At 41.7% G+C, this 17,859-nt stretch overlaps 2 protein-coding genes across 2 annotated transcripts; one reads left to right on the top strand and one right to left on the bottom strand.

Annotated features, from left to right (window-relative positions):
* The first annotated feature begins 364 nt into the window (after window positions 1–364).
* On the top strand, window positions 365–10,644 carry ddx55 (DEAD (Asp-Glu-Ala-Asp) box polypeptide 55). The gene is made up of 14 exons (XM_086152552.1): window positions 365–577; window positions 655–705; window positions 1,532–1,618; window positions 3,518–3,609; window positions 5,139–5,201; window positions 5,684–5,833; window positions 6,263–6,452; window positions 6,526–6,608; window positions 7,212–7,343; window positions 7,452–7,544; window positions 7,629–7,743; window positions 8,110–8,278; window positions 8,715–9,004; window positions 9,432–10,644. Exons 1-14 carry the CDS (start codon window positions 470–472, stop codon window positions 9,567–9,569), a joined length of 1,761 nt encoding a protein of 586 aa, XP_086008678.1. The 5' UTR covers window positions 365–469; the 3' UTR covers window positions 9,570–10,644.
* On the bottom strand, window positions 9,624–17,612 carry eif2b1 (eukaryotic translation initiation factor 2B, subunit 1 alpha). The gene is made up of 9 exons (XM_086152553.1): window positions 17,402–17,612; window positions 14,934–15,035; window positions 13,921–14,057; window positions 12,356–12,472; window positions 11,490–11,602; window positions 11,327–11,395; window positions 11,143–11,218; window positions 10,285–10,410; window positions 9,624–9,819 (listed from the first exon to the last, which is right to left on the bottom strand). Exons 1-9 carry the CDS (start codon window positions 17,412–17,414, stop codon window positions 9,664–9,666), a joined length of 909 nt encoding a protein of 302 aa, XP_086008679.1. The 5' UTR covers window positions 17,415–17,612; the 3' UTR covers window positions 9,624–9,663.
* Between the last annotated feature and the right edge of the window lie 247 nt (window positions 17,613–17,859).

The raw sequence follows: 17,859 nt of genomic DNA on the forward strand, positions 1-17,859 counted from the left end.
CCAAACTACACCCACAAAATTCTCAGCAACCCCAAAATGACACATAAAACCATCAACATAAACCCCAAAATTCGTGACTCGCTACAATACATTTAGATAAGAGTCAGGCGATACTATTTGAAGAATAGGCTTTAAAGAATTAAGATGTGAGAATTAATTATAAATAATAATTTGTTATTGTTGTATCAAGCAGGATTACTCGTGCTATGTTACTCATTAAAACCATCCATCTGTTTGAGGTTATGTTTGAGGCCTGTATCGATGACGCGGTCATCGAGAACTGGATATTCCTACTTTTTTCCGGTCCCTGAACGCATCTCAGGGAGGAGGGGGGGCGCGCGGGTATGACACGTGGTGCACACCCGGAAGTGGGAGCAACGTGCGTGGAGTTAGTCTCATCTCTCTCAGGAGCCGATAGCTTCAGGATAAAAAAAAGTAGATAAATATAGTTTAATGGTTTGTTTCCGTCATGGCAAACACGACGGAAGGGACTTGGGATAGTTTGCCCATTAAATTGAATGAGAAAATTTTAGAAACGCTGGAAGACCTGCAGTTCTCTCACATGACGCCCGTCCAGGTATTTACCTTTTGGATTTCCATTGCGTGTTTAAGTGACTATAAGATTATATTTTCCTTTTTTATTCCTTCCCTCAGTCGGCCTGCATCCCGCTATTTATGAGCAATAAAGATGTGGCTGCCGAAGCGGTGAGTGTCAGCGTTCAGATTATCTAGATATATTGTAACATCGTTATTACTATCATCATGTAATAATCGCAATTTACAGTTAAATAACAACTTAACAATACTAATAACACAAAACAAATGACAAAGTGGGCCAAATTCAAGGAGATTAGCTGCATGAAATCCTATTGCTTTTATTGACCTTATTCAATTTTTTTACCTGTAAAAAATGTTAGTGACCGTGGTGCTGGTTTTCTCTGGTAAGTTAAAGTGCTTCTGTGGTGCCAAATATTAATATTTCAAATAATTTTTAACAGCGAAATTGTATCTAGTGTATGTTTTTGATTGTCTATTTTCACCCTGACTGTTCCATTCTGTTGTCGATTCTTACCCCTGATATTATTGCTGTCTTATTTATTTGTGACTGTCTTTGCTAATTTCTGCCTTCTATCTGTCTCTCTATTTATATTTTTATTCATATTTATTTTTGACAAAATAACTGTTACACTGCTGTGACTATTGATTCCCTGTGGGAATCAATAGTTTATTTTATTTTATTTTGGATTTTTGTTTAAGATCTTGTACAACGCGGTCTAAATGTAAAGGTAGTTTTAAAAACGGAAGATAACTCGAAGTCAGGATGACGATCTTAGATATTTTTACAAAATATCTGATATGAATTCTTGTCTCTGCTCAGTAATCATTGAAAACAAAGTTTGGAATAATCTTGCAAGTAGCCATTAATATACAATATCCTTACAGTTTGTAGGTGCAGCCTCTCGGGTATTTAAAGACGATGTGTGTTTGTTTTGGCGACTTGGTAAACTTAATTTATATATGTGGTCTGAAGGTAACGGGGAGCGGCAAGACACTGGCTTTTGTCATTCCTGTCATCGAGCTGCTGCTGAGGAGGGAGGAGAAGCTGAAGAAGATGCAGGTAGAGACAAGGCCTTCATCAGTAGACGAAGTAACCTGCAGCAACTTGGTTTTTATGTATTTTTCAAAAAGATGTTAATGGGTTTTGCTTTTCAGTGCAACTGTGAGCAAAGTTTGACCTGATGGGCGGTTTGTCATCTGTTTTATATAACAGAAATTAAAATTACAAGCCAACATTTTCCAGAAAGTAGGGTTTATGTGGTTTTTTTTTTATGACAGCAAATTTTCCTTAATCGGTCTTTTATATTTTAATATTCAAGATACCATTATATAATCAATATGGCTTAAAGTGCAGACGCTCAGTTGTAATTTGAGAATATTCACACCCAGATTGAAGCAAGTGTTTATGAATTACAGTTCTTTGATACGTAGCCGCCTCTTTTTCAAAACTAATTGGACAATTTACTCCGAAGGATGCGAAAAAAATAACAAGGCTGCATGGGCTCTTCCCTCGCTAACCTGTCATCAACTAAGCAGTCAAAAGGTCTGGAGTTGATTCCAGGTGTGGTGTTTGCATTTGGTAGCTGTTGCTGTGAACACACAACATGCGGTCAAAGGAGCTCTCAATGAATCCTGAGACTTGGAAAAAGAAGAAATTCATCAGAGAGATAGCAGAAATGTTAGGAGTGGCCAAATCAACAGTTTGGTACATATTGAGGGGAAAAAAAGAGTGCACTGGTGAGTTTGGGAACTCAAAAAGGTCTGGATGTCCAAAGAAGACAACAATGGTGGATGATCACAGAATCCTTTCCATGGTGATTAAAAACTCCTTCACAAGATCCACTGAAGTGAAAAACACTCAACAGGAAGTTGGTGTGTCACTATCCAAGTCTACCATAAAGAGAAGACTTCATGAGAGTAAATACAAAGGATTCACCACATTAATCGGCCTCAAAAATAGAAAGGCCGCAATTGACTTAGCTAAAAAACAACCGAAGAAGCCAGGCCGGTTCTGGAACAGCGCTCTTTGGACAGATGAAACTAAGATCAACCCATACCAGAATGATGGGAAGAAGAAAGTTTGGAGAAGAATTGGAGCGGCTCATGATCCAAAGCACACCACATCTTCTGTAAAACATGGTGGAGGCAGTGTGATGGCACGGGCATGCACGGCTTCCAACGGCACCGGCTCACTTGTGTTTATTGATGATCTGACAAAAGACAGAAGCGGGCGGATGAATTCTGAGGTGTAGAGGGATGTACGTTCTGCTCAGATTCAGCCAAATGCTGCAAAGTTGATTGGACGGCGCTTTGCAGTACAGATGGACAATGATCCAGAACATACTGCAAAAGCAACCAAGGAGTTTTTTAATACAAAGAAGTGGAATATTCCGCAATGGCCGAGTCGATCGCCAGATCTCAACCCAATAGAGCATGCATTTTACTTGCTCAAGACAAAACTTAAGGCAAAAAGAGTCACGAACAAGATACGACTGAAGGCAGCTGCTGTAAAGGTCTTGCACGGCATCCCAAATGAGGAAATGCAGAGTTTGGTGAAATGCATGGGCTCGACACTTCAGGTCGTCATTGCCTGCAAAGGATTCTCAACAAAATAATGAAAACTATCGTTTTACTTGCTTATGTTTATTGCCCAAATCATGAAGATTATGTTGCTGCCCAAATATTTCTATGCCTAACTGTATATATCGTTTAGTTGCAAATTGTTAAACAAGTCCTATCCTGTTTATATATATATATTGTTAACACTGTGTCTTGCTTGATTTTAGTTTTCTTTTTCTTCGTACTGTCCTCTTTCTGTTTTGAGTGGTTGCAATGTACCCCCTTTTTTCTGAAGGAGCGTGAACTTTTTTGAAGGGGCTTCAAAATGCAGGCCTTAGGGGGACGAGTTGCAATGCAGGGGACGATTTTAAAAGGGTTTTTTTTCGGTTTCACGTTGCAGGTCGGGGCCCTTGTGATCACCCCCACCAGAGAACTGGCCACACAGATCAGCCAGGTGACACAGCTGTTCCTTCAGAAGTTCCCCCAGTTCACGTGAGTATCTGGTGAATATCAGCTCGAGAAAACAAGCCCCTGTATTCCACGATCACCCTCTAAATCAGGGGTCCCCAAACTTTTCCCGGCGCGGGGGTAATAAATTTTCCCTTCTCTGACTGGTGGGCCAGTTTGTAACAAAAAGTGTGACAATCGCAGAGGGGTCTAAACGTAAACACGTGTTGTTTACGTTTGTTAATTGTATTATTTCAGAAAGGCACGCATAACCAAAAATTAACCCTTTCCGGGATCTTGACAGGAAAAAAAAAATCAGAAAATAAATAATAACATTATCAATGAAATAAATAACACTATTTATGAAATAGATAATAACCAAATAACCCCTTTTCAAGTTTTTCACAAATACTCTTTCCCCGTCGTAGTCCCTTTGAGACTTTGGAGGGCTGCCAGATCCTCGCACATTTCACAAAAATAAAAATTGGCAGCTGCACTTTGTCCTGCACATCCCTGCTCTCTTCCAGTGCGAATGAAAAAAAAGTCAAATATTTTCGTCTTCTGCTGCAGATGAGTTTATACATTACCCCCAATTTCTTCAATGCGTCTCGCTTGGCGTACAAAAGAGCTAACGGTCCACTTTTTAGCTTTGAGAGTTTGTCTGCTCACATTTTGTCTTGCAAGCTATCACACTTGTCTTCTTGACAGGATCCATAGTGTCGGCGCAGATCGTATTCTTTGAATACGGCCACCGTCTCTTGACAGATGAGACGAACAGCCTTTTCTTTGAATTGAACAAAAAAAATGATTGGTTTGTCCATACCCTGCATCATAACGCATCTCTGGTATTGTTCAGGGGCCGGGCGAAATGTGAAGGCGGGTCGTCATTTGGGGAGCACCGCTCTAAATGCCGATTCTCACAGCCAGAGCATTTTAGTGCGGTTGGAAACCAAAAGAGTCAAGCATGTTCTTTAAGAAACATGCTGAGTTTTGGGGAAATTAGATGAGACAGATGTTTCTTTGCGCCACAGCGGACTCGAGGAGTTTCAGTCTGAGAGCTAGCGCAACCCCGCTAATTAGCTTATTACATTGAATGTTAACGCTAGCCTGTCCTATCAAAACAGTTGTCAAACAGATTTAAAAATATAACATTTCCTAAATGTGCATGTTATGATGCTGGAACGTTATGAATTGATTTAAGGGAAAAGAGGGAACATCCAAGACTAATTTCCCTGTGACAACATCACAACTGGGGTTTGTCTTTGCAACCGTCGGCACACTTGGGTTCTAAACTGCAATTAAATGATGACCAAATATTGCGACAAAAAACAAACGACACGGTTAAAACTTTTTAAAACGCTTTTTTCATCCGTGGAGTTCGGTCGATGGGACTTGATCTGTGGTGGGCCGATGAAGATTAGATCATCAGTTTGATGATAGGAGAAATCTGACTGGTTTGTTTAAGTCATTTTTTTTCCAGTAATTTTATCGTCACTTTGAGACATTTCCACAAAAGCTTTTGCTTTCGGCCCAGCGTTATCTACGCAATTCCTTCCATCTGTTTGTCGTTTCAGCCAGATGTTGATGATCGGCGGCAGCAACCCCATCGAGGATGTGGAGAAGTGCAAGAGTCAGGGGTAAGAATATTACCACAGGTCGACTGGCGGACGTGAATTCTTTATTTTGCATGTCAGGATTTAAGAGCAGACTTATAGAGACAGATCAGGTTATTTTTAGAAAATATGTTGGCTGACTTCTTTCAGATCAGATGTTTTTTTTTTTTTCTTTTGTGTAGCAACTGACGTGATAAATTCCGGCCTTGTGAGAGTGAAATAGTAGCTCTGACTTTGAATATATGACGGAGACAGACTCCGCTTGCCTCATATGGCTCCTGCAAATGTTTACATCCAAAGTTTTTTTAAAATGATGCAACACTCTGCGATATTTGATTGATATTTGGCTCATTTCCTGTGGGATTTACGGCATCTCTTGACCCATATCCCTCAAGAAATGCGGTGCTCGACAGGGGAAAAGAATACAAAAATGATTTTTCTTTTGCCGACCCTCAATCAGGGCCCGATGTTCTCTCCTCCTCCCTGACTTTCCTGTGGGTTTCCAGGGCCAACATCGTGATCGCGACGCCCGGCCGTCTGGTGGACATGCTCCGCAGGAAGTCAGACGGCTTGGATCTGGCCAGCTCAGTGAAGAGCCTGGATGTGCTCGTTCTGGACGAGGCCGACCGGCTGCTGGATATGGGCTTCGAAACGAGGTACGAAGGAAAAAATACATTTCGACCCCTCGCCTAAACCCCGCCTCCACAAATCGACAGGAAATGACCGCGAAGCTTGGGGGGGGATGTTTCTCCCCCTACATTTAGGAGATGAAAATAGCAAGAAAAGTGACTGAAATGGGCATGTAGATCACTGGAGACATTGAGCACTCACTAAAGCATCAATTATTTGTTAAAATGTGAAAGAAATTGCTGAAATATTTTCAATCGCCCAAGCAAAGTAACCTGAGAAAGGGCCTGAATGTAGGCCAGAGCGGGTCGGATAGAAGCGTTTCGCTAGTTTCTTAACTTTTCCTGATGGACAGAGTCACGGCCGCTAATGTGTGACGGGAGAGCCGAGCGTGTGAAAGATTGCTGCGGGTTTTATCGGCCGCAGCTGAGAAAGTCTGTGTGTGTTTGCGTGTCCAGTCTGAACACCATCTTGGGCGTCCTGCCCAAACAGAGGAGAACCGGCTTATTTTCCGCCACTCAGACTCAGGAGCTAGAGAAGCTGGTCCGGGCCGGCCTCCGGAACCCGGTGCGCATCACCGTCAAGGAGAAAGGCGTGGCCGCCACCGCCACGCAGAAAACCCCTCACAGGCTCTGCAACTACTACATGGTGGGTTCAGACCCGATTAGAGCCAGACTTCAACACACACACACACACCCAACTCACAGGTTGTTCATTTCAGATTTGCAGGACGGAGGACAAGTTCAATAACCTGGTGACCTTTCTGAGACAACACAAGCATGAGAAGTTGCTGGTCTTCTTCAGGTTTCACGAGCACACATACACACGTCGCAAGCTTAATATTGGCCACCAAAACGCAATAGTCATTGCCCCCGAGGTTGACGGGTCTGCATTAAAAGTGTGCAAAAAGGGAATAGATTTGATTTTAATTGAAAATGAGAAACAGGTTACAACGGGCAAAAAGGCTCGACCTGGAAAATTAGGTTCTAGTAATTCTGAAAAGTGGGAAAAGAACGAAAATTACCAAGAAAACACGGCTGCCCGCGGCGACGTATTCGCAGGCCAAACTGTCTTTCTCACTTACAAGCGTATCTTTATTTGTGCTTATTCATTAACACGTCCTCTGGCACCATCTTCCCAGGAGAATTCATGTAAACAGGGCTCAGTTTTTTTTTTTTTCTAATGGCAATTAACTGGCTGAACTGAATGTTTTTTGTTTTTTTTTTAATAAATTGTGAGTATTTTAGTCAGCATTGTCTGCTGGAAGTTGTTTATAATGAAGTTAAAAATGTTTAAAATGAAAGGAAGCAGAAACTCGATAGACAAAAGGACACGAACCTGCAGCTTTGGACCGTTTGTGAGGAGCCTCGGGTTTGAGTCCGTGCGTGATTGTTCTCTGCTCCCCAGCACATGCGCGTGCGTGGAGTATTACGGCCGAGCTCTGGAGACTCTGGTCAAGAAGGTCGACGTCCACTTGATCCACGGCAAGATGAAGAGCAAGCGCAACAAGATCTTTGACGATTTCCGCACCCTGAAAAGGTGAGAACCGGTTCGTACCCATGATTGAGTCACTTCAGGAACATCACTTTATCTATATCACTGTGTGTGTGTGTGTGTGTGTGTGTGTGTGTGTGTGTGTGGTGACAGTGGAATCCTGGTGTGTACAGACGTCATGGCCAGAGGCATCGACATCCCGGACGTGAACTGGGTTTTGCAATACGATCCCCCGAGCTGCGCCAGGTGAGCCAGCAGCCCCGATTTCTGACCAATTAACAAGTCTTCACCCGAAATTGTCTGACGGGACCCTTCCGCCTCTGCCACCAGCGCCTTCGTGCACCGATGCGGCCGAACGGCACGGATTGGTAATACCGGCAACGCTCTGGTCTTCCTGCTGCCCATGGAGGAGTCCTACGTCAACTTCCTGTCCATCAACCAGAAAGTGAGTTAAAACAGATGAAAATGCTTTTCCGCACGGAGAGTCGGGCGACAATCTGGCGGTTTGATCCGAGTTTTATGTATCAAAATACAAAAACGTGTATAAATGTAGCCATTGTTGTTGCTTTTCATAATCAACCCAAGTCTTCAGTCATTTTAATCTTGAGCTTCTGCCACCTTTTCAGTTGTCTGCAGTCAAATTTCTTACAATGAATGAAGGTGGATTAGGGTTCTCGGTAGTTTCATGTCACTCTTTCAGTCTCTTTCTTGAGATGAGATCTTAAAGATACTTTCTGTGGCCGCGGTGAGATTTTCAAGGTTTTAAGGTTTGGTTCGGGGCCACTGAATGAATGTCCCGTCGTGTCCTCAGTGTCCGCTGCAGAAAATGCCTCCCATCAAAGACGTGGTGGACGTGCTGCCCAAGGTGAAGGCCATGGCCCTGGCAGACCGCGCCATGTTCGACCGCGGAATGAGGGCCTTCGTGTCGTACGTGCAGGCGTACGGCAAACACCAGTGCAGCCTCATCTTCAGGGTCAAAGGTTACAAATTTCAAAGTCCTCCCATCTTTTTTTCTCGCCGCTCCAGCGAGGCGTCTCGTAAAACGACCGGAGACCAGTTTGACGGCATGTCTGTTTTAGCGAAGCCGGGCTACAAGCAGGGCTCGTCACATCACAAACACCTGGAACCCAATCCTGGTCTGATTTTAAATGAAGAGGTTTCATGTCACATTAATTCACAGGTAGCCTTATGTTGTGTGAATCAAGGTGTAATTTGTCAACAAGATCATTATAAGACTGAAAAAATGATCAAGCACTCGGTATTCAAACTGTGCGAAGTGGTTTATCGAGTTCTTCTAACTTATCCAGTGATATTATTCATGTCGTCGTAAAATAAATACACCTTTACCCATTGAAATTTCAAGTCAGAATGAGACTTGCGGTTTTGGTTCTCCAATCAATTTATTCGTTTACGCAGATCTCAACTTTGCCACCCTGGCCCGCGGCTTCGCCCTCCTGCGCCTGCCCAAGATGCCTGAACTCAGGGGGAAGACGTTCCCCGACTTCCAGGAGACGCCGGTCAACACGGACACCATCCGCTACAAGGACAAGAACCGGGAGAAGCAGAGGCAGAAGATGCTGCTGGAGCTGAAGGATCAAGAAAAGCAAGTGCAGCACAGGAGGAGCCTGGCAAAGACCCAGGCCTGGTCCAAGCAGAAGGCCCGGAAAGAGCGCAGGAAGAAGGCGGCCAAGAGGAAGCAGGAGGAGGTATATCAGCCGGAATGGAAAAAAACGGGGGGTTCTCGGAACAAAACCTCAGAGACGGTCAGCTCGTTCAGGTTTTTGCTGATTTGGCAATCAAATTTCAATGGTTTCGAGGTCGTTTTCGGACAGCCGTGCAGAATTTCTTCAAAGTCTTCAAGATATAGTTTTGTCGGTGCGTTGTTTACCGATATTCATTTCGGGGTCGGTTCTTGTATTACTGCAGTCAACGTTGTTTTGCTCATTTTATTTGTATTTTTTGCATAACTTCAAACTACTTTGCAGGGGTTTGGTTGGTTTTCAGGTGATTCATAGTGAATTTCTCTGAAAAATTTGTAAAGCCATTTTTGAGACTCATTACTCTCATGATTTGGGAATCAAGGGAATGTGCGTTTCTTCCGCCTCTCCTCTGACTTTTCCTCCGTCTCCGCAGAACTCGGACGAGGACGACGAAGACCTGAACGAGTTGCTGAATGACACGCGGCTTCTCAAGAAGCTAAAGAAGGGTCAAATCAGCGAGGAAGACTTTGAGAAGCAGATCACATGCGACGGAAACACGACGACGCTTTAGACTACCGGGAACGTTACATATTTCAAAAGAAAACAAACCTAAAGCCGCTGCTGGTTTCACTTCCGACACTTGACTTTATTGGAGAAGGACCTGCTTATAAATAAAGCTTGATGAGCTCGTCGCTGACAGCCGACGGCGTGAGGACGCCCAGGTCGGTGAAGAGGAGGGTGATGAGGGAGGGAGGCGTGTAGTCGACCAGCGGATGTTCCTCTGACAGGTTCTGTACCGTCTTCAGGGTGTCTGCTTTGTACTGAGGAGGAGAAAACGGGATTAACGCACACAAATCCACTGAATCCAATAAAACAAATTCGAAGGAAACAAAATGCACTCATGACAGAAAACACACACAAATGCTTGACAAAAAAAGATTTTACTCCCTTCAGTGTAGCTCACTATTAGGGATACAATTTGAAATCCCTCAATAGAAAAGTAAGAGGAAAGTATAAGTCAAAACTTCAAGGTGCAAGTGGTAAGGAAAACAAGAATTGAGGAAAAAAATACTTCTTTTATACGACTCAATTTTTATATCCACTGAATGAGGGTTTTCACTTCCTTCCCCTTGAACTTCAGTTGCTTTTTTATTTTACCATGTGACTGTTCTCAGCTGAGTTAGGAAAAAACTCTTACTTGTTTTTGTTTTTTTTTTTTTGTTTTTTTTTTGTAAAAAAAGAAAGCTATAGTTTCCTGTGACGACATGCTTAAAGCCCCTTTTTACCTTGAACTTGTCCGGCACGTCCTGCTGGTTGAGCGGATAGAGGCGGACGAACTTGAAACTCTCAGCTACGACGTAGAACGGCTTGTTGTGAGCTTTGGAGCAGACGGCCATCTGGTACGTGCCGATCTGGAGGAGCAGAAGTCAACAGTCAAACAAAAGCTCCGGAAACAGCATTCAGATAACACTCTCCACTGCTTCCATCCCATATTAAGTCCCAATGACAAAATGTTTCTGTTTCTCCTTTGTCATTTCAGAGGGATTTATTTAAAACTCTCTTCCTGTGGACTGATGGAAAAATGGCTTAAACGTGGGTTTGGATGAAACATAGTTATTTTCAACTGCTTTAAAAATAAAGAAAAACAAGGCTTTGAGATGCAATTTGTGTTATAGTTTCATTTCTCTTTTTTGATTAGTTTATTCAACCTGACCAGGAGTTTAACCACCAAACAAAAGGTGTTTGATGATCAGACTGAATGATTGGTTGGTTGCAATTTATGTTTTTCGATGTCACTGACCAACATTCAAAGAACGGGGAGGATTTTTATTATATTTATGTTTTTCTTTTTTTTAAATTTTCATTAATAAAGCAGCCAAACTCTTGACATTGATGCAAGAGGTCATGATTAAAGACCGATGTGAATACTGATATTTTCTGACCTGATGAATACTGATCAGTTCAAATCTTTACAAACTATTAAATAACTTTGAATAAATGTCTTGATCATATTTCTTTTTGTATGAGCTTGAAATGTGGAATGAAGACAGCGACCTCCAGCTGAACAACATTTCTTGAAAAACATTCGGAGAAGGAAGAGTAAATGTATTAAAAATAATAATTGGCTATTTCCTTGAACGCACCTTGTTGATGATTCCTCCGCTTTCCATCACTCCTTCTGCACCCACGATAACTTGATCTACCTTCTCCAGGACACACCTGTGGGATCACACACACACACACACACAAGCTGCAGCTCTATTCATGCTAACACTTGTTTTGTTTTTTTTTAAGGAAATTAAACCCCTGTATGATAACAATGTTTACCCGACAGCTGCATCCAGGATTAAAGTGACAGGGATGTTGAGTTTCCTCAGAGCCTCGGCCATCTGTCTCCTGGATAAAGACGAAGGTGACTCACTGCTCTTGTCTCACCTTCATGACAAAAGCGCACGACCCGACGTGCGCGCTCATGCACACATACACTCACCCGGCAGCGTCAGGCTGCGACTCTGTCACAAACACGGAGAAGCGCTTATTCTCACGGGTCGCCTTCTCCAGCACCCGGAGGACGACTCTTGAGTACGAGTGAGTCAAGATTTTCTGTATTTGATTTGGAGGTGGAGAAAAAGGGTGGCGTCATTAGAGGGAGTGAGGGTTGGAAGGACAGAAAATGGGCAGAAACTGGGGTGTAAAGAAACGGCCAAGAAAGAAACGGTAAAGAAATGGTCGTATTTTCAAGTGTATCATGATAAAGTCAAAACAGACAGTTAAACTACTGAGACACTTTCAATGGAAATTATTCCCCTGATCTTGGTTAAAAGGGACAAACAAAGAGATTTAATGTCAACCGACTGACGTGAATAATGTTTAAAATTTGCTTTGAAAAGTAGCTCAAAATGAACAAGAAAAAGGCTGGAAATTTTAGTAATTAACCAAGAAATCACTTGACAGCTATCTGGACTTCATGAGAGGTAGTTAAAAAAAAATGATGCAAATAAGCTGAAAATGAAGAAAATTCATTTATATTTCCTGGAATATTCAAATGTATAGGATTTAGCTTTGAGTCTTTAAAATTACAGCAAAATAAAAACGTAAAATCAATCAATCGAACAATTTTCATGACTTTCAAAGAATAAGAACAACTTTATTTATCCCAAAGGAAATTGTTGTGCCAGAGTTACAAGAAAAACATAACAATAATAAATAATAGTAGAAAATTGTATTAACAGTAAAAAAAAAGAAAAGAAAAAAAAAAAAAAAAAGGGGAGAATAAGAAATAGAATAAGAATAAGAAATACAAATAAACTGTAAGTAAGGGGACCTAAAGGGACTTAAATAAGTCCTGGGACTCACAGCGTCGTCCTTGATGAAGGTGTGACAGAGTTTGGCCACTTTGGCTCTAGACAGGGAGATCTTCTCCAGAAAGAGCTCCCCTCTCTCCTCCATCACCTTCTTACAGCGGGACAAATCCTGCAGGAAGCGTCAACAACAGCACCAAACCAGATTAGCCCTGTTATCAGTTTGGGCCAGGAGGAAAGTCTGCCTCGTAAAAAAGGAGTTCCTACTAGCATTTAAGATACACTCGGCCATTTCCCTTAAATTACAGCTGAATGAGAGAAATTTAAGTCATCTGGAAAAAAAAAAATACTCAGCAGGACATTGCATCTTATATCTATTCTCCAGATTTAATGATGTGCTCAAGTGACAGGTGGAGCACATTTGGCGTTGTGTATGTGCACGGGTGTGTGTTAACACGTAGCCCGTGTATGTTTTCATAAGCACTTCTGTGTGGTTCACAATCAGTATTGTAGGAATCATGTACCGCATTTTCCGCACCATAAGGCGCACCGGATTATAAGGCACACCTTCAATGAATGGTCTATTTTTTTTTTTTAAATTCATATATAAGGCGCACCGCATTATAAGGCGCATATAATAGAAGCTACAGTAATGGCTGGGGTTGCCTTATGCATCCACTAAATGGAGCTGCGCTAAAGGGAATGTCAACAAAACAGTCAGATAAGTCAGTCAAACTTTATTAATAGAATACAAACAAACATTCTGACAAGTCCATTCACAATAAGGTGCCGTGCGTACCGGTAGCTCTTACCGGAATTTGCGCCGCCTTCCTTGAAAACGATGTATTACCAACTCCATTTGTCACAGTTCACAGCGTTTCATAAGACGAAAGCACCAAGAAGGACCGCCTCTAAATTCATTGATGTTCATGTCACTAGCTAGCACTGTTGCCTTCATTCGAATAGTGACTGTAGAGACGCTTCTACTTGCTGCTCTCTGTTCAACAACTCACTATTCAAGTTTGTCCTTTAACCGTAGCCATCTCGTTTTGTTTCCTCGGATACTCTGTTTGGTCTCCTTTACTTGGCGCAGGTCATCTTGTGGCTTCCTCCGCTTCTGCACCATTGATTCGTAAATGTTAGATTCTCCCGCTGCTGCTCTATTCCCGTGTTCTACTGCGTGACCGGTCGCCTTGAGTTTAAACTCTGCAATCGTAAGCGTGTCACTTGAAAGGTGCCGTTTTGGGGTCTTAGTACACACACAGGTGGTTTTGGGCTGGAATTCCCCTTTACCATTTTTACTGTTGATACTTCGGCGGCGCAAACACACATACACACACAAATGGAAATGGAAATGAAAATGCATGCATCGCGCAGTCATATATCCCTGCATGCACCGCGGGCCACTTCTTCTACAGCGGCGGCTGCTACCCGTAGTTGTGAGACCTCTCCCGGCTCAATATTGATCCATATATAAGGCGCACTGCATTATAAGGCGCACTATCAGTTTTTGAGAAGATTAAAGGCTTTTAGGTACGCCTTTTAGTGCGGAAAATACGGTATATGTTGTAGTACTGGGTTGAGTTTTCGTGTGCTATTGTTGCGGGTGGGGTCACAGACCTGGTGCTCCAGCCACGTAAGGCTGATGAAGCGAAGGAAAAGTTCTCCTGCGGAGGAAACGGCTACGGACGAGTCCACGCCGGTCAGCTGATCGGTGGCCCACTTCAGGTTCTCCCTCAAACCGAGGATGGTCTCTCCTGGGGTGGGGGGGGGGCAGATCGTGGGAATGGGATGAGACCGGGACGAACAGTGAGAGCTGATTCTGCTTCAAATCCCTGTATATATTTGATGCATGAGAAATCTTTCAGTAGGATTCCACTGACTTTAAACATTTCAGTTTTTGTTTGTCTAAATTTCCTTTGACATTTTCATGAAACAGATGTTGGAACAAACTGAACCGTTATTGCTACTTTGACCATCTGAGCACCTCAGACCTCTGTTCTTTTTAAGAATTAAGAATTCTGTCTCCCTTTCAGTCTGTGTATATGATGATAGAAATGTATTTGGAATTTCAATGTATCAATGTGGGATAGTATAATTTAATATACCAAAATTAATACAATATGTATTTCTGTGGCTTTTCAAATTTTTTGATTAAAATTATGGACGTCTGGCAAAATACCATCTGTAAACCAGAAATATTCTTGCTTAAATTGAGTAAGCTATTATCCAAAAGCTCTACAAGAAAGTCGAAGACTTTTTCAAAGATATTACACATCCAATTAACTGCAAATTACCTACATTTCCATAAAAATTCCCCAAGAGTTGGTAAGACAAATTATCAGAACAACAGCCAGACAGACTTTAAAATTGATTAAAAAAAGGACAGCTAGACATTAGCAGAAAATTAATAAAGAGAAGAAAATGGGCCTTTTGCCCCCCCCCAGAAAAAAATAAATAAATAAAAGAAATAAAAAAATTAAAAAAAAAAAACTGAAAACAAGAAGAGTTAAAATACCTTCTTTTTTTTTTTTTAAATAAGGCCGCATTTTCAATTGTTCAAAATTTAAACAATTGAAAATATGGCCTTCCACGCTGTTTAAAAACAACAACAAAACACTCCTATTACTCACCTTTGTCTCTCTTGAGGAATTCCAGTAGCGTACCAATAGCTGCCACTGCTGATGCCATATCTGGGTCCTTCCTCATCTGAGCCCTAAAGTGTTCAACCAGCTCTGTGAAGAAATACATACGTCATCAATATACGTGTGTATACCAGGGGTGGGCAAACTTTTTGGCTCAGGGGCCACATTAACTTTTAAAATTTGACAGACATGCCAGGTCACCACAAGATATGATACATATAAAAAAAAAATGCTTTTTTTCCCACATACGTATCACCCCACACTGACATTTGTCTGAATACTGTCTGACATTTGCTTTGAAAATAAAACCAGCTTGGTTTTGAAAGCTCTAACGTTTGCTTGTATTTCATGCAAAAACCGGTTTTTCCCTTGTAGCTTCACGTCCCGCTCATTCATGTGTGTCAGTATGTCCACAGTCAAAGCTAAATCACAAAACCAATCTGTGTCATTCAGCTCAGGAAAATTCTCAAGTGTTTTGAAGTAGCTCCAAAAAGGAAATAATCTCCTGTTTGAGCTCCCACATTCATTGATCCAATCATTCAATCATTCACGTCAAGTATGAATTCTGTACCAATGTTTGGTGGACCGAATAAAAAAAACCAATGGGCTGGACGTACCCCGTGGGCTATAGTCTGCCCATTCCAGGTGTATACAGATACACAAACGTGAAAAAGACTATGTGAGACCAGAGGCCTTGGCGAGAGGAAACCAAAAGGGAGGGCAGAGAAAACTCTGAAAATGATTGTAATCAGTCATGTAATAAAGTCTAAAAAAATCTAATATCATCAAACTGTGATCTTATGGATTTGATTTTTTTTCATAATTTTATCAAAATCTTCTTTTCCTTTGGGCTGTTCCTTCCAAAGGGCGCCACAGTGGATCACCCTATTTGTCAAACCCTCACATCTGTATCCACCTCACTCCCTCAGTCTGAATAAGGTCTGAGTTTGCAAAGCCACAGTAACACCACCAATCAATTTAGCTTATCAAAGATATAAAAAAAGTAACATGAAGAGAATCAAATGTAAAAACAAGGGGAAAAAAATCTATTAAATACAAAGAGAGACAATTTCCTGTTATTATTTAAAAATAGCTACGGATTGATCAACTTAACTGCAGTAAAATGGATCAATTTTAAGAAACTAAGTGAAACTACTGCTTATTTTTGTACCATTTCAGCAATTACCATATAAGTATCAATGCTACTGTTATTATGAATAAGAGATCATTGTGTCTGTCCCTCCCAAACCTCCCACACTCTTTGTCTCTATCACACTCTTGCTTACTCTCTGTGTCCTTCTGTCTTGGTTATTGAATTTCTACCCCAACCGGTTGAAACAGAAGGCCGCCCACATTAATCTGTGATCTTTCAAAGATTTCTGCGCCGGTAAAAGGCAGCGTTTCCTCGCCACTGTCACCAAAAGGCGGTGGCATGATAATAACCATCATGCGAATTCCAACTAACTACTCCATCTGGTTGAGGCTGAAGGCCGCACACGTTGATCTCGGACCTGACCAAGGTTTCTGCACCGTTAAAAGGCAGTGTTTCCTCACCACTGTCCACCTGTCCTGGGTTTCTGGAAGTCATTTGAAAGAGTGTGGTCCAGACCTGCTCTACGTGTCATGAGACAACTGTGTTGTGATGTACCCAGTATAAATAAAATCTGACTTGGCTTGACATTGCCTCATCTATTATCAGCATCAGCCGAAAAAACATTGGTCGACCCAAACACCAGCTGAGTGACACCAGTTTAGATGAAGGGTTTTATATCCTTCTCAAACAATCCGCAGTTTCTAACAAATCAGTTAATGCATCCCTGCGACTTAACACCTTCTAAACATATGTGGTTTAGAAGGTGGACCTCACACCAAACATAAGCCAACTTGTTTCCAAAAAAAGGTGCTTTATGTATATTTCCGGGTTTTGTAGCATGTTCATATTTGTAACTTGCATCATTTTTTATATACATTGACATAAAAGCAAAGGAATTTGAAGGGTATGTTGATGTTTAGTTGCTCAAATTTCTAACTTGTATAATTTTGACATGAGATATTTTTAGCAAGAGCAAAATATTTTGGGATATTCAAAAGTTTATCTTTAATATACAGCAGCATAGAAGCAAAGGACTTTGAATGGTATTTTGATGTTAAGTTAGTATTTCTAACTTATGTAATTTAACAAGATATATTTTTATGGAGAGTAAAATATTAAATACAAGTTATTTACGTTCAAGTTTATTCTAGAATAATATTTCTATGTTTTTATTATATTTATATTCCAAAACCAGTTAGCTTTTGTGTTTTCGATAAAATGTAAAGTGCGTTTTGAATTTTGGCCCCCTGTGCAATTGAGTCTGACACCCCTGTTCTAAACACATGCACGTAGTTGTTTTTCCTCTCGTCATCCTTCATTGCAAACGTCCTGGCATTCCAGGGAGCGTCAACTCGGCTCTCACCTTCTTCCTTCATCCTGAGAGTCGCGACTCGACCCGAGAGTCCTGGTTGTTTTTGGATGCTGAAACTGTTGTTTTAGCCTTTGTGAGGCGGACACAAGCGGAACCGCTCGCCTCCGACGGCTTCCTCCAGGCCAACTTCTCGCCGCACTGCCAATTAAATGTCTTCTATATTAACTGAACCACGGTATTTCTTCCCCCCAAGAATTCTGCGTTGACAACAATATCGGAAGCGGAATAGAAAGTTTTCTCCCCGTCACTGTTCGCCCATGTTCGCTCCCCGGGAACGGCTCAAGCTGCGCATTGACGTGTCGCATGAAGATGACGTAGATAGTCCCTGAAAAGTGACGTCATCGACTCCGACCCTCAAGCAAATCACATGACTTATTGGGTACATTTCGAATAAATAGAAAGATGTTCTACAAATACAAAAATGCGACGTGAATTTGAACCTTATTCAT

The sequence above is a fragment of the Fistularia commersonii genome, chromosome 9 (assembly GCF_037954325.1).
Source record: "Fistularia commersonii isolate RoL2024-O1a breed Wild chromosome 9, RoL_Fcom_v1.0, whole genome shotgun sequence".
NCBI classification, from domain to species: domain Eukaryota; kingdom Metazoa; phylum Chordata; class Actinopteri; order Syngnathiformes; family Fistulariidae; genus Fistularia; species Fistularia commersonii.